The 21,399-nt window shown below is 46.6% G+C and overlaps 1 protein-coding gene across 2 annotated transcripts in view; it reads right to left on the bottom strand.

Annotated features, from left to right (window-relative positions):
• Positions 1-438: 438 nt before the first annotated feature.
• RASAL1 (RAS protein activator like 1) overlaps positions 439-21,399 on the bottom strand; it is a 1,443,380-nt gene continuing 1,422,419 nt past the window's right edge. For both annotated transcript variants that reach the window (XM_069619245.1, XM_069619246.1), the window contains one exon: positions 439-1,525. In XM_069619245.1, the coding sequence (XP_069475346.1) occupies positions 1,386-1,525 (140 nt within the window). In that variant the 3' untranslated portion in view covers positions 439-1,385. The remainder of the gene's footprint in view (positions 1,526-21,399) is intronic.

The raw sequence follows: 21,399 nt of genomic DNA, 5'->3' as shown, positions 1-21,399 counted from the left end.
CGCTCCTGGAACTCTGTATCATTGAAGCAGGTGGTAGATCGCCTGCCCATAATCCTACACTCTGCCTGGATGATGAACTCAGAAGAAATTCAAGTTAAGTTTGAACATTTTGTCTGGGTCGAATCTGCCAATAAGTTTAGAAGGATCTATGTGATCACTGCGCATCTATAATGCCCGCATCTGAAAATGTCGATTTTTATTTCTGAACATTTTCCCTGCAATTGTATGAAGGGGAGACCCCCTCCAACCCACTCCATACTTCCATTACATTTTAATAAAGCTGCCCCCCTGTATCCTTAAGACAAATGGCACCACCCCACCCTATTGGAAGAAAAAATAACTCCGGGTCTCTAATACTGATTAGTTGCAAATTCACTACAACGACTTAATTGCTACGCGCATGTGAGTAACCACTAATAATATTCCGAACAAAAAATACACAGTTACAAGTTTTAATTTACAACAAAAATATGCACCTGGCATGTCTTTAAAACATTTGCTGTACATACAGGTGATTGGCACATGGCACTGGCCACCACTTGGCTGACATTTGGCAAACAAAGGCCTCTGCTCTGCACGCCATGGACATCATGGACTGGTACACACGCACAAACAAGCAGTAATCCAAACATACCCTTCGTCCTCAGGCTCTGACTTCCTGGACAGGTGGTGGCAGATAGCACCACAGATCCTCACATGGGTAACAATCAGGCATGTCTAGTTTCATAGCCACTCAGTCACAGTCTAGGCGCCACAACGAAAACACTAGTGGCATGACACCCTGGCTCTGTCCAGGGGTATGACAATGTGTAAAGTCAAGTGTTCTTGCACAAATGCACTGTGATGTGGCAGGCCCATCTCGGTGATGGCTCAGGCTAAACCTCTTTCCTTTCCTACTAGCAACCCTTGGTTTCTGTTTGCTAACTCATGCCCGGAGTTAGACAACACTGCAGAATAACAATCGCCCAATAACACAAACCTGTTGTTTTTCAGTTTCGCCCTACGATGGTGGCACAATCTCTGAAACAGTGACTAGGCAAGTTGTTGGGCTCTGCCCCCTTTGCCCTTCTATGCCGCTCCCCACATCAATGAAACCGGATTTTGTGGCTCCGTTACTTCTTCACTTCTCCACATAGCAACAACATAGAACCAAACCCTGAAGCGGTGTTGGTGAGAGACACGGCACATGAGCTACGGTTCTAACAAGAACTGGCATCTGGTGATGACAAAAAACCTTTTCACGGCACAGACAACACAGGCCCGGGAAGTCTTCTCCACCCCTTCAAAGCATGGTGGCCCCATTAGAGCCTGGCAGGTGTAGCTCAAGTGTAGCCTGCATGGGTGGTGCAGCAACTTCATGGCACAGCTGGTGATAAGACAAGCGTCTAGAGGTGATGTGAGTGATTGGTGGCCTCTTCCCGCTCGCGCCGCTCAAAGGCTTGGTGGGCTCGCTCCAGATCCTGGATGACATCGAGCAGACGGGCAGTCGCTGCCATGTGACGGTCGTGGAAAGACTGGCTTCTCTCTGAAAGAGCAGAAATAGATTTGTATGCAATTTCAAAACATCAGTTAAAATGAACCCATCATGCTAATGCAAATATTACAAGGCTGTCTTGAATTGGAATACATTTGGAGGGAACGGGATGCCTATCACTCACTGGAAGAACATTGGGATTGGCTGCATATGGGTCAAAAAATAGGTCGCGCTTTGGCACTACTCAAATTCATCGACTCAATAATCGAGTGGAAATCAGAATGGGCCTTAAAATTAGGTAGCTAGAGGAAATCCATGGAGTCAAGATTTACCTCTATGATGAGGGGGCTGGATAGACCATTTGATTGGGATTGAACTTTTTGAGATGGAGATCTGACCCCATGCTTTTTGTTACTTTTTATCCTGACTGTAATGGGAAAAAAACGTTTTGTATTTGGAATTGATGAATTTCTGTCCTTTTGTTTTTTAAACATTTAAAGGTTTCTTTTGCAATGTTTTTAGTTTGAAACCAATTAAACCTTTAATTAAAAAAAGAATTGGAATAAAGGAACAAAATTAAGTGGACATTTTTCATAAATAGGGAAAAATCATTAAACACAGATAAATTATATTGGTCATTTGACTAAAGTAACAGAAAGTGAATCCATGTTTGATCTAAAAAAATAAGCAATCATGTATTCATTTCTTTTATTGCTTGTATCGCAAAAATAGCTCAGTGCTTTACAGCAGGAGGGAGCAAGCAACGGACTTGGCATTTTATACAGTAGCACAATACTGTTGGTGGAAGGTTGGTTGTATTTTTATTCATCTGGCAGGTCTTGTTGTTGAAAGAGCCTCGCTTTTAGTGTTTTGTGGAACTGGAGGATGGCGGGGACATTTCAAGGATCTGCTGTGATTGAGTTCCAGATGGCATGGGAGTGGCTGTAGAAGGACTGCTTGTGGGTCTTCTTGCGGGCTAGCTTAGACTTCGAACCTTTTGATAGTATTGCTAGGTGAGGCACAAGAGCCTCCAGAGATGTGAAGCTCAGCCACCAAGCATGTTTTTTTGGTAATACATGCAGATTTTTATTATATGATCCTGGTGGGGTTGGGGAGGCAGTGAAGCTTGTGGAACGTGCCTGTTTCAATGATGTTAATTAATTGCCATGCAAAGAATGTAATTTAACACAAAATACTGCATTTAATGACATGCAGCATGCAACAGCATTCTAAGATATATAAACTGTTAAGCAGTTTTGAGAAAATATTTCACATAAAAACAAGGGTATCAAATACGTTAATTTATAAAATAAAAACCTCTTAAAGATTACAGTAAGAACAATATATCAAAAGCAAACATCGAAGATTAATCACATTTTAACAATGCAAATTGTGAAATGAAGGACCTAAACAGGGAAAGAAGGACAGAAGGAGTCAGGAAAAAAAGAGGAGGGGGGTGAGACCTACAAGAAGGAAATTAGGCAGGAGTGATCGACACTAAATAACTATGGCGGCCCCAGATGTACCCGAAGCAGCATATTTTACACACTTTTACAAAACCAAAGAGAGCCCACTTGACCAAAACATATGCCTTTTTGTAGCTTTTAGAACTAGCTTCAAAATAACTGACAATCACCCAAAATGTCATACCAAATTCTCCTAAAGTTTTCAATCCTAGAGCACTTTTCAGTCCACCCCACCCTTCCTCAGAAAGATAGCCCATCTCCGATGTGTAGTGCAAAATAGATGTTAATGGGTGAGGCGGTACCTTCCTGGCTCCAGGAGATGCGCCTGTGGGGACAGCTCACACCATGTACATATGGTAATCCCTGACTGCACCTATGCCCGTAAGACCAGCCCTTAAAATTATATGAATATTGCATGCAGACTTTTACCCCGGTTTCATCATTTAACTACTGCACAAAGCTGTGCACGTAACTTGGGCTGAGATCCTTACTTACCTAGCAACAGGCCAGAGACCGAAAATTCGAGATTGCAGTGTTATTGGTCTGTCCACCCTATTGCTCGCTACTCAAACACCCTTTCTGTCAATGACTGTATGCTTCCCTTCACTTCCCTGCAGCCACAGCACCCCTGTAAAACCCAGGGATGGTGCACCCAGTGTAATGGGGCATTTTGAGAAACCATCGCTCCACCATCTATCTTTTCTAGTCCTTATTTCATCACAAAGAACCACGAGCAGGGTATCAGAATCACTCTGAGAGCAATGTTCTGGCACTGCCTCAACACCTGGTGTGTTGCGGCCAGTGATGGCGGGAGAAAAGCCATTTGGGCTCTGTGGCTGCATGAACTGTGTGAGAGGAGGTTGAGGTTTGTGGGAGACAGTAGGGTAGACCTCTTGGAGAAACAAATAGTGATTTTCAACCTTCCCCAATGGCCTGACGAACGCCTTGTGTTGGTCCTGATGGGTAAAAATCATAACAGGCCACAAAGCAGCGCTCCTGAGATTGTTAGGGTGAGGTTTAAAACATCTCTCAGCGTTCCAGCCGACATACTAAGGAAGGTGAAATGGGCACCTGCGGTCTTCAAATTTCAAGCAGACCTATAGCTGAACTAAACATTCTCGCCGCCCATAAACTTCAGCTTATGGTAATGAGTGGAGCATCCAGATTTCCCCTCCTTCATCTACCAATACTCAGATCTTTGCTTTTTTGTACATAAAGAGAGAGAGAGAGAGAGAGAGAGAGAGAGAGAGAGAGAGATAGAGAGATATTGAAAGAGCTACAGAGACAGAGAGACAAGAGTGAGAGATGGACTTTGGTGATGTGAGATAATGAATTGGGTCGCTATTGAACGCAAAAATTGAATCTACTAAACGGCATGCGAGAAAATGCAGAATTCGGTAGTGTAAAAAAAGAAAACCCAAAATGTCAAAGAAGGGGTGCTGGGGGAGGAGACGGGGCAGTGTCCCCCGCTCCCTTTCTTTGACAATAAGTGTTTCCTTTTTTTTACGCTGCCAAATTTGCCAATTTCCGGATAAAGAAGTATTTTCAGAAAAAATAACGGACCCATTACATTTTCGTATACAAAATAATCATGTACATCCAATTGGGACCTGTCTACAAGAGGCCAGTGATAGGAATGTAGGGTTGCAGGTTGTTCTGCATTGAGCCGCCTACTGCCCTCATCCCCGGACTAACCGTCTTCCCTCTGAGATCTATTATCACCTTACACTACACACATAAATCCCTCACAGACGGTCTCCGTAGGTCTAGCCATTAGCACTTCAATAGCAATGACTAAACTCTCTTTAAACCTCTCACATCTTCCCACATCAGCAGCTAACAAGACCCAAAGCACTGTAGCCTATCAGACCTTCCCTATGGGTAGCATACTCTCAAACTTCTCTGGCAAACATATAGAAAGCAGATCGGCACATAGCAACCAGGTACTTCTGACCTGCACCCATTAACACCACAGGTATCGCATTTGACCGTCCCACTAATGACCCCCACCCTCTTTCTACCCTGGATGGTGGCTGTAGGCACCTGGGAGTGATTTCCATTCACCTGCTGCTAATTTACGCCTGCTTTTGGAAGCCATTAACTACTGGGTCTTTCACATGTGTCATTTTATGCGGTAATTGCAGTCGTAATCATGTGGTTTTTTTCTGTATCCGTCAATGGCATATCTGCATTCGGCATGTGATGCGTGCAAGCATGCTCTGATACAGCCTGCGTTAACTCCAGACATTGTGCATCCACTAGGTCTGCATGAAGTATTTGGATCGTTACATGGAGGAGCGGTAAAACATCTGATAGTGCTGATTACCACATGTTTTACTGTTACCGCCAGACTCATAATCAGGCCCTTCTACTATCTTATTTAAAACAAGAAAAAAAAGATTTCCTGTGTTATCTTTTCCATTCACACCTTTAGTAAAAAATTGGTTGTTGCAGCAAATAACTTTGTATGTCACAATTTTAGTATTTCTTCAGATACTAATCTAACATATTTAAAATGTTGTATATATATCATGGTTTTCAGTATATCATTATTTTTTCATAGCAAATTGTATTCAGAATTTTGGACATTTTAAACCTATTATACCTCAATTTTGTGGACAGTTTCTGATTTAAAAAAATGTTTTTCCTCACTTTTGTTTTCTAAAAGGGAATGTTGCTAATCTACTGTATACAACTCCTGATGTTGTTCAGATTTCTACTAAACTAAAGGTTGATTGTGGCTGGAAGGTTTTCAATCAATCAGAACCTCGACATTGCTGTGGCCATCTTTTCGCCTGTCAAGTCATTACAGAAGAGCAATGATCATATGCAAATCAGGATTGGAGCCAACCTCAAAAGGACAGTTTAGGCTGAACTGCTAGATCACATCCCTTCCTCTTGAGGCTGCAAGCAAGCCCCAGATTTGTTCCAGACTCACAGGGCATTATTAGTGCTCAAGAACCATGTCAGGCCTTACTCATTCCACTCGGGGTGATATTTAAAAAACTCAAGTTTAACGGTTGGAAGGTTTTGTTGGCCTTGAGAGATGTCCAGAGCAATGCCAGATGTTACAAAAAGCTTCACTTTGCTAACGTTCAGCATTTTACCCCAAATGATCAATCTCATCTCTGAATTGACTGCAAGCTTCTCACCCAGGGTATCTTTCTATCAGTAGAGGGTTGCCTTCAACCAGAGAAACGCATGGACAGCCGTGAATAAATACATATTTCTGTCACCAATGATCAAGGCTACTTCTTCCTGATGAATACGCTTACGTTTTTGTGAGATCTTAATATAATATCTCTATTGGGGCACAGTAAAGGTCTCTGTTATTTAAGTGGTGTCGTATAGTGCCTTTTTGACACTTTTGCTGAGCGTGCTGTATGTGACTCTGTAAGAAACAGACTAATTTCCCAGTGATGCACGACATCCACTCCACCATGCAGGCTGCAGAAGCGCCACCACTGTAGCTGGGTGGCCTGTGCACACAGATTGATGTCCAGCGGAATGCAGGCATGTTGCGACAGAGGGTACTTACTATAAGTTGGGAGGTGAATTCATAAGCCCCCTAAGCCCAGGTCTAGGCTGTCCCCTGGGGCCCTAATGGATTTACAGATCATACAAATATGTCTGGTTAACAGTGGCACTATCAAGTAAATCATACAGCTCACTCTGGATGGCATTCAGTGCAATATCAACATGCACACACCCATCCTGCTCTACTGAAGTTGATTGCAGTCATTCACTTGACACGAGCAGCTTCCAAAACACAGTTGGTATGGTAAATGGAATGGTGCAGCCCATATTTTGTAAAGTCCATAAACAGAATCTGATAATCCTACTACATGTGCCGCAGCACACAGGCCTGCAAATACATCCCCAAGCAATACTCCCATCAAAGCATGCTTCTACGATGTCGTCCAATTCCCCAATATCAAAGGTGCCTTGGACTGGATGCAGGGGCCATTGGTGCCACTGAGCATTTGTACCATAACAGGAAACAGCAACACACACTGCACGTTCAAAAGACCTGAGACATGGACATGACCATCACACTCTATTGTGCATGCTTCCCAGGACTGGCACATGACTTTATGGTCTTGCAGCTTACATGGCCATGCACAATGGACAAATGATATGGCTATTAGGTAAGCAGAAATGAGGAAGTATTGGGGCTTAAGGGGTGGTCCATTGGGTAGTGATCAACAGATAGATTATCAGTAACCCTAACTATGGCTGATATGGGAATTATCTGTTACATCACGTACCATGAAATATCAAAAGCTACAAACCCTAGCAATTAGAAACTGTACATTGTAACATGGCATGACCTATCAGCATGAAAACACTGACATGCCAACATGCCACCACATGCATAATGGTGGCTTGTGCCATGGCAGATGACTGTATGTCATAACCCCCAGAGGCCAGAGGAGAGATGATAAACATACGTCCATGGGCCATAATTGAGAGAGCATTTGGAATTCTGAAAGATAGGTTCAGATGCCAAAAGGGGCCTGGTAGGACCCTTATGTATATACCTCAAAAGGCTGGTCATGTAATTATTGTCTGTTGTAGGCTGTCCATATGCTGCATTGTTATAATAACCTGACAATAATGATGTGGAGCAAAGGCTGATTATGAGGCAAAGTGAAGTGGCAGGGTTCTTTTTGCAGGACGTGTGGGGCCATTCCCACCACCTATTGATATTGATAGGTATGATGATAGTTCACACATGTGATGAAAGTGCATTGAAGTGGTAGTGACACTAACATTTGTGCACATGTTTATTGTATTCAAACATTGGCACTGCCCGCATTATCTGTTACCACAAGGTTCACAAGCTTTGGAAAGAATTAATAACATACTTGTCAGCGTTTTAAGGCTTTATCCACCAGATTACCTGAAGCATCTGTGCACCCCAATGCCTCTTCTTCCACCAACAAACCAGTAGTCGAAATGGGCAGGAGCGGTGCTCCTCTACTTATTTCAATTACGTTTTACTGTTCCTATACTTTTATTTTAAAAATAAACCATACCATTACAAATAAGTGTAGGAAGAAGTTGAAACTTGCACTTTCAGTGTACTGCACTGAACGTTCCCTTAAACAGCAGGTACATGTGTTTGGGGGTTTGTATTGTGCGTCGAAGGGGGCGTGGTGATGGGGTTTGTGAGGAGTGTGGGCAGGCCAGTAGGGAACAGAGCACACCTATTTCTTTTTGTACACTTTGAACACTACAACAAACCTTTCTCTTCCCCCAACAAAGCTGGTCCCTCCCTTTTCCCCGCAACAACCGTTCCCTCTTTCACCCAACAAACCCACCCTCCCTCTTCCCCCTCGAATCCCAGACAACCCAACAGTATTTCTGTCCCACGGCAGAGTATAGAGGCAGATGTATATGTCATTAGACCCCACCCCCTCACCTCCATCATATTGGAAGAATAATAAGAAGAAACTGTGCCTGACATCGTGTATCATCCGCATACCACACTGAAGATATGAGAGACGTTATGTGCTCAGATAACCATACCGAATGTGTCCTCAAACTGATTCAGTAGAAGTCTGCAGACACCACTGGACATAGAAGAACTATAACTAAAGTCTGACAGGTGTAAAGTGATATCATGAAGAGAAGACACAAGGGCGCACTTAAACGATATATGAATACTTAAAGAATGAAGATGTGACTGAAGTGACAGAGTGAGCATAAATGCAAATAGGAAGAAATCATATACGCTGATGAGTTAAGTGAGAAGAGATCCAGTAGATGTATATACGCAGAAACGCAAGATAGATGAGACATGTAGAAGCATGCTAAACATGGGGAGTAAAGCTGCTATGTTGAGAAAATGGATGTCGGCTTCGTATAATAGTAAGTGAGAAGGCTCATGGAGAAAGACCAAGGCTATAGAGCTGACAGGCAATGTAATACAAATGTGTGCAAGAGCAAAGAAAATTTGGCTCAGGATCAAGGATGCTGCAGCAAGAGGCAACTGCAAGGCACGAAAGAAGTCAAAGTGGATAAGCCATGTATGCAGGTCATATTTCTCTTAGATTCCGCAAAGGAGTGAACATTTCCAAGTGCCAAGTATTGATCGATCAAAGATGCAGAAAACACATGCAAGAAGGAGCAACTAAGGGCCTGATTCATGGAACGTTTTCCTATGGGATTGCGCCATTATAAAACACTTCCATGAATCAGGCCCTAAATCTCTAGAGGCCGAGCAGAGTAATACCACCTAATATAATTGAATCAAATAGCACTAAATAAGAGGACAGAATGGACAACATCATGGTCTCCTCACGCTTGGTGCAAGACCAGGAAACAAGGCCTATTCATAATGCTCCAGACGAAAATAGCAATGTACCTTCTATCCCTTTAAAGTTCAGAGGAAGAGAACAGTCAGCAAGGTCAACTACAAAGAAGAAGCCTTGGCTTAGGGCCTAACTAATGAGAGATGGTAGTCTAATTAGCCGAGTGGGCAGTTGTCTGATGTTGTTCCCCGCACCTGGGTTTGATTTTGCTTATGTGCTGCTAACGAGCCGAATGTCCATGGTTGGAAGAGAGTGCCAACCAATCATAAGGGCCTATGTAATGATGGACTATACATTATTGCAGAAGCCAATCCACTGCTGTTATTCTGCTATTATCTGTATTATACGTAGTTAAGGTAGTTCAAGGCCTGCATACTTGATATGGGGCAGCCAATGATGTTACGTGTCTGACGTTTTCAGGCCTGGCGTATGCACCCAGTAGGCATTCAAGCAGCTCCCACTTAAATCGTATTATCCCTGCTCTGACACAAGCAGTTTTGATTTGACACGAAAAGGACTGTACTTTCACACAGCTCCAAAACATGTGAATGACGTCTGCCCCCAACACACCACACCACAGGTAACCTGATGATCTGGTAGTGTCAAACGTAGCTATATGCTGTGGGGTCATGTAGGTTCTCTGTAAAACATGAATCTGTAGGAGGCGGAACCTAGCATTACAAGATACCTTCTTTGTGAAAATCAGCACTGTGCTCCATTGATTACCCTCTAATTCTTGACAAAGGTCTTTTTCCCATTTGATTTTTAAGCCCACCTTTGGTACGCTAATCAAAGTTTGCATGCAGCTGTATATCCTGGACACCCGGCGCCAGTCATCCTCCAAACCATACAGCAGCTGCAAAAACGTATTCGTCATAGGTTCGCCCGGGCAGGTCGGCCACTTTCTTTTCATTGTTCTTGTTAACCTTTGATACCATAAAAACGGCAGCTGAATCCAGTCTGTGAGCTCTCTGTATACCCCATCCTTGTACATATGACCTCATGTGCTAAGACCATCCTCCTCCCATCTTTGGATAAAGGCGCTATATAAATAACACATCATTATCATTATCATTCTGGCTACAGCCAAATCACCCATCCCAGTGCATGCAACTACTGACATAAATCTCAGTGGGGAGTAAGGCTCTCCTATTTTCAGGAGTTTAACCGTCCTGGCCCATACCCGTCTTCCTAGCGTTACAAGTAACACCTGGTTACCCACAAGACTCCCTTCCACTCAGAGGATTTCCTTTAGTACAAACGGTTTAACCAGTGCACATAGTAGCTCTGATTCAGCTGTGAGCTCATCAGATAGCCAGTGTGTTAACATTTCTGTAATTGTGCAGCCACGAAGTATAACTCAAATGTGGTAACTGTACAAACCCTTGTTCATGTTGCATACTTAACATGTTCAGCGCTATTATCTGCCTACTCCGGCCCATAGAAATTCCTTGAGCATCGCGTCTAGCTTATGAAAAAAACCAGCAGCTATGTAATAGTACACGTTAGCAAGCAAGTAAAGCCTCCTTGGCAACACAGTTATCTTGACCAAAGCAATTCTGCCTATCAGGGACAGCAGTAACCTCTCCCAGAACACCATTGAACGTTTCACCCCTCAACAATCTTAACCAAGTTATTTGTGTGCATGTCCTCTGGGGAGTGCGCTATAATTATCCCTAGATAACGAAATGTCCTGGGTTCCCAATGTAATCCCAGGTCTGGTAGGTCCTGGGGGTCCCAGCATTGCAGTCCTGCCAAATAGATTAACTTTTTTCTATTAAAAGATATTCCTGACAATCTCGAAAAGTTGTCCAGAACCTCTAACAGGATGGGTAAATGAAGTTCCGGTTTGCATACATATAAGAGGACATCGTCCGCATATAATGAAACTAAATGGGCTGAACCTCCCACCACCACTCCTGCCTCCCCGAAATTCCTGTTGTTGGTACACAGCTACAGGTTGCAGCGCCAGGATATAGAGCATAGATAACAACGGACATCCCTGGCGCATACCCCGCTGTACCTCATAAGCATCAGACACCCACTTTCCGGTCCGGACTCTGCCCATCGCTCGTGTATACAGCAACCTAACCCATTTATAAAACATTGACCAATGCTGAAACTCTGCATCACAGCCAGCATCCACTGACAGAATACAGAGTCGTATGCCTTAGTGGAATCGAGAGACGCTACTACAAGCAGGGTCTCACTGAGATTAGTTTGGTCAGTAACATGTTGGAGTCTACATAAATTCATGGAGGTGTTACTTCCTGGAAGGAAACCAGTCTGCTCCCTATGGATCAGGGTGGTTATCACCTTCTGAAGCTTGCTGGCCAGCAGGGTAGACAATATCTTAATATCCTGGTTCAACATGGCCAGGGGCCGGTAGGAATCACGCAACTCTTCAGGCTTTCCCTGTTTGGGTATGGGAACTATTATCGCCTCCCTCATGCTGGTGGGGAGTTCACCTCTGTGATAAGCCTCCTCATACACTTTCATCAGCACAGGGGCAAGAGTAGGCGCAAATGTTTTATAAAATTTGGCTGGGAGCCCATCTGAGCCTGGCGTTTTCTCTCCCGCAAAAGACACAATCACCCCCCTTCTATCTCCCTCCATTAAGGGCTGCACTAGGGAGGAGGCCTGTTCTGCAGAAAGTTGTGGCAACCGGATCTGGGAAAGAGCCTCCCGTAGCTCCATGGGGTCCGCCAACTCCTTGTATCTATATAGGGTCCTGTAAAACATGCAAAAGGCGCTATTTATCTCTATTTGCGACCTCCATAACTCTCTGCACTCACCCTGCACCAGTGTTATCTGTTTCCTAGGCCACTCTGCCCTACAAAGACATGCCAGCATTCGACCTGACTTGTACCCCTCTGCGTGTGTACATGTCGTGTGGGTCACATAATTGAACTGTCGAAGCCTCTCCCACCTCTCGTCACACTGTCAACATAACGAGTTAAGCTCCCCTTCAACATCTAGTGCTCGGACCTCCCTCGCCTCTACATCACGAATTCTATTTTCAAACTGCTCCAGGTCTCCTTTTAATGTTTTCCTAATCCCGCCTGCCTCTGCCATCGTTTCCCCCCTCATGACAACTTTCAGGGCCTCCCATACTGGCTGCGATTTGTTTTGCTCACCAGGTTTCCCTGCTTTTTTGAGCTGATAATAAAGTAGTATTTTGACATATTCTTTGAGTCTGTCTGGTTATTTGGGCCGGAGATCAGTTATTGTGATATCCTCATCCAACACTTGGAACGCTCCAGGTGCTACTGCACAACAGAGTGCCTCACCAGTTCTTAGGCCTCTGGCCACTACCTGGCATGCTGACAGTGGATGCTGGGCCAGTCTATGTGAGCGCTGTGGTGGGCTTGCCATAGGGGACTCATCCAATGTTGGGACAAAGGGAGAGGTAGTCAGAGGGTCAGGACCCTTGTCTGCACGTGCAGTAGAGTTGTCTCCATCGAGGATTCCAGACAAAAGTGTGAATCCCTGTGTTGATGCTTCAATGCTCTCTCCCTTTCTTTGAGTCTGAATGATGATCGCATGCATGAGAATCTGTACCAAACATGCATGTTGTTGGCCTCTTGTTTTTGGCATGTACTGCTATTGCTCCACAGATCTCCCTGAACAAGGCCAGGTGCTCTATGGACAGGTCCTCCTGTCTCTGGAGTTGGGACTGACTCCATCTTAGATAGGTAGATGATGAGGGCCTGGTATTGAGCATCCATGACTGGATCATCCCACTTGATGTTGGATACAGAGGGACTACTGACAGATTGGTCAATTGTCACTGCATGCCTGGCTGTCATGAAGACCGGGGCGTTCGGCTGCACTGGGAGTTAAGGGGAGTATTGCACTGTGATACTGTCTACATCATCAGTGTCACCTCCTGCACCTGAAATTAGGATGGAAACTGGTGTGGGCAAGTCGTCAGCCACCATATCTGCATCCTCAGGGTCAACTGCAATGATGTCTGAGCGGGGATTACCTGCATTATGCTACACTGATCTGCTATGGCTTAGTTAGAGTAGCTGTAGGGATGGGCTTTGTGGACTGCTGGGGTCTATCAGTGCCTGCAATGTGGGCACAAGCTGTTGTTGCCTGTAAGTCTGGTAGGGTGGCTCTGCTGGAATCTACAGTGGCCTGGCTTTTTTGGACTGGGCATGTGTCCCTTTCACTTGGAATACTTGTGCCTGACCCTTCCCTTTCTGGGTTGTTGTTGCTGCTGGGGTACATATGTCTTTGTTGTGGACTTCTTCCCAGTGTGCCTCTTGCTCCCTTCAATGGGTGCAACTGAGTGATGAGTAACTGTGGTGATTTCGGTTTGTGCCCCAATGCTCCAGCCTTGTCACTGTAGGTGGCTGATGTGGGTGTAAATCGACGACATCCAGTTACTTGTGCTTTTTGACGTTGGGGTATGAGGACATGGCATGATTCACATTACAGGCCTACTTGAGTAGAGTAGTGAAGTGTTTCGGTTGTACTGGTCTGCCCTAAACAAATATGGGTTGTCCGGTGGGGCAAAAGGGGTGATACATGTTGGGGGATTGATTTGGCTGCACGTGATGTGCATGGAGGTCGGTACACAAGTTGCATGGGACATGTTGGTGGCGACCTGATGGGACACATTACCTCTGCATGTTGGCTCATAAGCATTGGAGATGAGACATTTCTAGGCAGGTTTGTTTGTGTGGCACATGTATGCCTGATGTGCCAGGGATCTGAGTATGATGTTGCAGACAGTGGGAACTGTGCTTGTGACAGGTACTCCCTCCCCTCATGTGATTGTCCCTCCCTTTGTCAGTGATTTGGGGTTCTATTACACAAAGATTACATGCAGTTCACAGGGAAGGTGTACTGGCCAGCAGTTCCTTGGGTTCCTGAGCCAACTTCTACATCCCCTGGTCTTGTGATCACAGCTATGTCGACCACTGATGCAGACCTTTTCTCCCATGGGTGCATGCATGGGTCGCGGTCTGTACACACTCCAACGTCTTGGCACTTTTGCCTATGTCCAGAGAAGATTGTCCACTCCTGGCTCTTCAGGCTGTCCCAGTGCTTCTTAAATCCTTAATGGATCTCGGATAGGCAGGCACTGCCTGCACCATGACATATCCTGTCCCACAGTTGTGCCCTTTTGACTCGGGCAATTTTTGTCAATAGATGGCCCATCAGCCTTGGTCGCTCCTTTTCAACCTCATCAGTAAACACTGTGAGCTCCTTCTTGCTGATGTTCAGCTTGCACAGCCTGTCACCTCCTTTTCCTCCACCAGTGCCACAGCCATTTTACTGGCTCTCGTTGTGGGTGGATGGGTGATTGTGGCTGTATTCTGGATGGATTGTGTCTCTGCTTTTTCGTGTTATTTTGCAGAAGTCCGTTGTTTCCAGATCTGCTAAGGGTATTACTGGTTGTGCATGCGACGATAGACGTGTGCGATTACAGGGGGGTGAGAAATTAAAAACCGGGGGCGGGGGTGGGTTGCAGGATATTTCTTGTATCTATTGCTAGGCCCAGATAGAGGGTGTGTGTTATTATAATATAGTGATTGAGAGTCATTGAAGAATAATGTAATGGCCAGTCCTAGTCCCCGCCGTGGGAAATACTGAAGAATCGCCATATTAGAAGCCAGGCCAAGCCCGTCACAGGTCGCAGTGGAAGCAGAAGCAGACAGTGGTAAGGAGTCCAGAATCACTGACAAAGGGGGAGCGAGCACAGAGTAAGCTGTCCGGTGATTTGTACTATGAGGTGCAAGGGGTGATGACAACAAATTCAGTTCAGCACCGGGGAGGCATGGTGGGTCGCCTGCGTGCAGGGCAGGACTGGGAACCAATAGTGGCCCTGGACATTTGTTTTCAAAGTGTCGCCATAATTCGCTGAAGGATCAAGCATAGCGCGTTTGCATAACTCATCCATGAGGGGAGTGGGAGTATTCTCCAAGAAAATGTTGAATACAATTAGTCAAAATGCATGCATTTAAAGCAGAGGTATTCTTCCTTTCCTCTCCTTCCCCCAGAAGCTCACTGTCTCCAGAGCCCTGGTTCTCTCTAAGCTGGACTACTGTAACAGCCTCTATCTAAATCTGGCTGCCTCTACTCTCCGCCCTCTGCAACTCATCCAGAACAGGACTGCGAGACTTGTCCTTGGCCTCAAGCCCAGGAACCGTATCTCTCCAGGGCTGAAATCTCTACACTGGCTCCCAGTGGCTGCGAGGATTAAGTTCAAAACCCTCTGCATTGTACACAAGGCCTTCTGGGGCCTGGGGCCAAAATACCTTCAACTCTCTCTTCCTAGATATCTTCCTTCTCAAGTTCTTCGCTCATCCGCATCCAACTCCCTCAGGGTCAGCCGCTTCTCCAAGCAACGAGTTGGGGGTAGATCTCTCTCCGCGGCAGGGGCCTCCCTCTGGAACAGCCTTCCTGCCTCCCTGAAACTTGAGGAGAACCATCTCCGGTTCCGGAAGCACCTCAAAACCTTCATCTTTGCTTCTGCGTTCTCTGCCCTGCTAATTCCTGACTGAAATTGCACCGAATCTGCAACTTGGCTACTCTCACCGATCTCGGTACTTGGCCCAGCCACTCTCCCCTTGCACTGCCTCCCTGGCAACCCCTGCACTGTGGGACTGTCTCTGTATCCCTACAGCCCCCCTTCCAGCACTTGTCTGCACTTACCTTGCACTTGCCACCAGCTGGCCCTTATTATTTATCTTGTTATTCTACCACCCCTGTACTGCACTTTCCCCTCTCCCTTTCCCCTTGCACGTTTCCCTTCCCCTCTACCCATGCACTTGCGCGATCCGAATGACACCTGGCCTAGTAGGATCTTTGTCTGTCTTCCCTTTGATCCCCCTCCCGGCCTCGTCGCGCCTTGAAACACTTGTGTATAGGTGCGTTACAAATATCATATCATATCATGTTTAAAGCGAGTTTACCAGCTTCAAGCGAGGAGATCGTAGGTGGTGTATCAGTGACATTCAGGGGTCAAGTCCTAAAAATGTAAGTGGGGGACTCATCAGCAAACGCAATGGGATGTGACGTCGCCAGAAATTAGCATATCAAGGTAAAATATGCACCTTTCATTAAATTGGCTTTGCATAACCACCCAAATTGCACAGGACAAATGGCATTTGCCTTTCATAACATCAACACACACACAAAACCAAGACAGGATATTTTCTTCTAATAGTATTTTGGAAAACATTAAAATGCGTGCATGTTTTAAACTCCAAGAACCAATACAAATGCTATTCCTGGGACTTGCAATACCTTTAGTTGTTTGTTATTTTTGAACAGGTTATATAGTGCAGTGGTGAAGTGTCCGGCCTACAAACCTGACGACTGCGGTTTGATCCCCAAGGTCTGATTTAATTCAAAAATTCAAAGAGGACATCCAATGTATTGTCTGTCTTTTAGCTGGGGGGACTGAGTCCACCCTCTGAATAAAGTGGGGCGACTCTGTCCCCTCCGCGTATACCCTCGACTTGAGCCCTGGTGACATTGGGCCTCATTACGACCCTGGCGGAGTGGGTTTACGCCAGCGTTATTCGCGGCGGACCCGTCCGCCCTACTACGAGTTTCCGTAGCGCCATGGAGCGTTTTCCGCCTGGTTTTTCCGGGCGGAGAAATCCATGGCGCTACGGGACCTTGTTGTTAATTACGCCACCGTATTTTGAGGTGGCGTTATTAACGCCTTCCCCACTCCCATTATACCCTATGGGGCAAAAATGGGAATGGGGAAGGGTAAAATGGGGAATGGGGATTTACCGCCCCGCCAAGGTCGGAATGGGGCGGAAAATCCGCCAACCCCCATGGCGCTATCGGCAGCTTTCCGCCGTGCTCCATGGTGCATTTTGCACCGCGATTTCCGCCAGGGTCGTAATGAGGGCCATTGTGTCATTTGGGTAGCCTAAATATGTGTGCTCTTCAAAGCTGACTACTAAACTGAAATTGTGAGTAAAGGGGAAAAACAGAGACAAAAAAATATATGCTTTGGCAAAGCCAACAGTTTTGGCTTTTGCGTGGACATGGGATAGATACTTGCCAGGCACTGCCACAAGGGTACTACCCGACTATAAAGGGGAAAACACCTTTTGGCTTTGCATGGAAAAGAAGTGAGGGTGCACATATTGGTTTTAAATCAAGTATCTGAAAGCCCACTTCGTTAATGTATTTTTATTATCTCAGGTGCTCATTTATATCTGCAAATAAGCCATTCACTTTCAGCAAGCCTTCTCAGGAATGATATATGATATATGATATGATATGGCATTTATAACGCGCCTATACACAAGTGTTTCAAGGCGTGATGAGGCAAGGGAGGGGAAACAGAGGGAGGACATACAACGAGCCTACTAGGCCAAGTGACATTGAGATCGCGCAAGTGCAGGGGAGGTGGGAAGGGGAAAAGTGCAGGGGGAAAGGGGAGGGGGCAGTGCATTACATAGGATAACAGTGAAATAAAGACCATAAATAAACGTGCGGCCAGCTGGTGGCGAGTGCAAGGGTAAGTGCAGACATCAGGGGTCAAGTGCTGGTAGAGGCTTTAGGGATACAGAAATAGTCCCTGAGTGTAAGAGTTGCCAGGGGGGCATTGCAGGTGTGCAACCGGTGGGGAGGGGACCTGGGCCCGAGATCAGAGGGTAGCGAGGTAACCAGTGCAGTTTCAGATTCAGCCAGGGGCTCAGCACGGGAGAGGAGAGAGAGAAAGCGGAAGCAAAGAGGAAGGTCTTGAGGTGCTTCCGGAACCGGAGATGGTTCTCCTCAAGTGCAGGTGAGGCAGGGAGGCTGTTCCAGATGGATGCTCCAGCAGAAGAAAGAGATCTACCACCAACTCGCTGCTTGGAGAAGCGACTGAGCCTGACAGAGTTGGAGGCGGATGAGCGAAGAGCTCGCGAAGGAAGAGAGAGTTGAAGGTATTGAGGTTCCAGGAGGCCTTGTGGACAATGCAGAGGGATTTTAACTTAATCCTCGCCGCCACTGGGAGCCAGTGCAGAGATGTCAGTCCTGGAGGGATACGATCCCTGGGCTTGAGGCCAAGGACAAGTCTTGCAGTCCTGTTTTGGATGAGTTGCAGAGGGCAGAGAGTACAGGCAGGCAGATTTAGAAAGAGGCTGTTGCAATAGTCTAGCCTAGAGTGAACCAGAGCTCTGGAGACAGTGAGCTTCTGGGGGAAGGAGAGGAAAGGAAGAATTCCTCTGTAGTGTCACCTTTTAGAGATGTTGGTGATGTGAGGGGAGAAGGAAAGGGTGGAGTCAAAGATGACCCGAGGTGTTAAGCCTCACAGGTGGGAGCAGTAAGAGGGCCAAGAGAGGCCGGCCAGAGAGTGACAGGAAAGGAGGGAGCAGGTGTGCCGATGAGGAGAATCTCAGTCTTACTGGCATTAAGGCAGAGGTCATTGGCAGCACACCACTCCTGGAAGGCGGACAGAGAGTCAGAGATGAGAAAAGGAGAAGAGATGGCGGAAGGGAGCCTGAAAATGAGTTGAGTGTCATCTGCATAGCACGGAAAGTTGGGGTAGAGAGCGGCAATGCGGTGGGCCAGAAGTGCCAGGTATTGAACGAACAGCCTGGGAGAGAGGTTAGACCCCTGAGGAACACCACAGGTAGAGATAGAGATAGAGGAGAGGAAGGACCCAAGTTGAACCTTGGATGGTCGATCGGAGAGGAAGGAGGTCAGCCAAATCAGGGCCTGACTGGTGATACCCCAGGTTATCACAGAGATGGTTGAGCAGGATGGCATTGTTGACTGTGTCAAAGGCAGAAGAGAGATCAAGTAAGATGAGGACACAGGGGGTGTTGGAATCAAGGTTGGAGAGCAGGTCTTCATGGATGTTCAGGAGAGCAGTTTCCATGCTTCTGGCAGCTCTGAAGCCAGACTGATGGTCATGGTGATAACCAACTGATTCAGTGTGACGATTAAGCTGGGAGATGGCCAGCTTTTCCAGGAGTTGGCCAAGGAAAGGAGTGATGGAGATTGGACGATAGTTAGCCGGGCAGGAAGGGTCAGCAGTGGGTTTCTTAAGAAGAGGGTGCACATGGGAGTGCTTCAGGGGGAGGGGAAAACTCCAGTGGCGAAGGAGTGGTTGCCGAAGTCAGCCAAAGCAGGAGCCAGGGTGTCAATGTGGTCCTTGATGGTTTTGGAGCAACAGGGGTGAACCTGTTTTGACGGGACTTTCCTAGATCAGACTTGTCTAGAAACCTTGTCAGAGGAGAACATCGGAAAGGCGGAGAAGGAGGGAGGAGAGGTGGCCGAAGAAGGGCCAGAGGAGGAGCTGGGAGTAGAGGGAGCAGGGGGAGAGGAAGAGAGAGAGGACAGGATGTCCTGAGCTTTAGAGATTAAATGAGAAACCAGGGCCGTGCAGAGGGCTGGGAGGGGATAGGAGAGGTAGAGATTGCAGCAGGATTGGCCAGCTCTTTGCATATTTTAAAGAGTTTGGATGAGTTGTTAGATGCCGCGGAGACGCAGGCTTGGATGTGGGTTCTCTTCTTGGTGCAAACAGAGAACCGGTATTGCCTTTGGAGCAGGTGGCAGGCCAGTTTGTCAGAGGATGTACCGGAAGTGCGCCATTTCCTCTCAGCCACCCTGCACTTGTGTTTAAGGGTGACCAGGTCTGAATCGTACCAAGAGTTGCACTTGGCCTTGGGTTTCAAGTGGATTCTCATGACAGGGGCAAAAACATCGAGAGTATCAGATATAGCAGAGTGGAGCATGGAAAGGGCTGTGTCAGGGTGTGAGTCAGCAAAGGGGGTAAGGGGAGGGAGAAAGTGGCGGCGAAAGCCTCAACTGACACACGCTTCATGGGCCCCATAACCGAGAAGGTAGGTGGCAATGCTGGAGGTAGCTTGGCCTGAGGAGTACAGAGGGTGAGATGGGAGGAAAGGAGAAAGTGATCATTCCAGGAGAGAGGAGTGGTGAGAGGAGTGTGCTATGCAGAGTGAGTCGGGCCAGAGGGGAGAATAGAGAGAGAGAGAGAGAGAGTTGCAGAGGTCACGAAAGAGTCCAGTGGAAGGACAGGAAGCATCCAGGTGGATGTGAAGTCTCCAAGAAGGAGGAGTTGAGTGGTTGAGACCAGGAGGGAAGAGGAGAGGTCCGCCCACTTAGAGAGGAAGGAGGAGATCTAACCAGGTGGCCGATAGATGATTGCCACAGTAAGGGAATGGCCAGGAGAGAGAGAGCCTGCAGACAAGGCATTCGAAAGAGGAGTAAGCCTGCGTAGGAATGACGGAGGCAGGAATCCACTCAGGGAAGATCAGGGCTTCACCTCCTCTGGAACGGTTGGATCTGGGTGCAGAGAGGATAGTCATCGTGGAGGAGAGTGTCAAAGCTTGTGACAGAGCTAATCGTGAACCATGTCTCGGTGAGACCGAGGACATCGAAGTCAAGTTCCTCCAGGAGGCAGCAGATAGGGAAGACAGACACTCCCTATACAGCACAAAGTTTGATGCTGCTGTGTGACAGAGCTTGCTCAAAGAGGTCCCAGGAATTTTGTGGGTAGGGAGGGGAAGGTTGTGGGTGAAAATGGCTATCAGCGTTAGCATGGACAGTGACAGGCTGAGTAAATAACCAAACACCACCCACAAGTTTTGTGTTCCTCCCCACAACCGATCTCTCTTTTGCAGTTGTACTTTAGTTTTTGCGCATCCTAATAGCCAAAACTTGAAAATAGGAGCACGACTCTCCTACTCTAACATAGTGTTTGTGTCCAAAATCCACCGACCACACCTGGATAGCCCCACATGCCAAACCCACCCACCTGCTGGGAAAAGCGAGGGGTTTAAGCAGTGCCACTTTACTATTTCTTAAATGAAATGAAATTCTGATTATGAAGGTTTTATACTGACTATGCCAGTCATCTCTTTAGTGACACAGAAAAATGCATTATCTCTGAAGTTTGTGTCCCTCAGAGGGCAGCAGGCAGGCGCTGCTCTTCACATCTCCTTGGGAAACGTGCCCGGGGGCCTGAGCGGATATCGGAGATGGTACAGGTCCTGGGTGCTAATGGCCCACACCATACACTTGGGTGGTAGGGGTACAATTTATTTATTGGGTATTTAAAATGCACCCATATAGCAAATGGCATTTCATGGTGCAACAAGACAGAAGGAGAGAGGGGAACAGATAAAGAATAACAAAAACGGTCGTACCA

Source organism: Ambystoma mexicanum, chromosome 10, assembly GCF_040938575.1.
Source record: "Ambystoma mexicanum isolate Mex_15411 chromosome 10, UKY_AmexF1_1, whole genome shotgun sequence".
In the NCBI taxonomy this organism is placed as follows: domain Eukaryota; kingdom Metazoa; phylum Chordata; class Amphibia; order Caudata; family Ambystomatidae; genus Ambystoma; species Ambystoma mexicanum.
The sequence above is the reverse complement of the archived record's forward strand: the minus strand, read 5'-3'. Positions and strand labels throughout refer to the sequence as shown.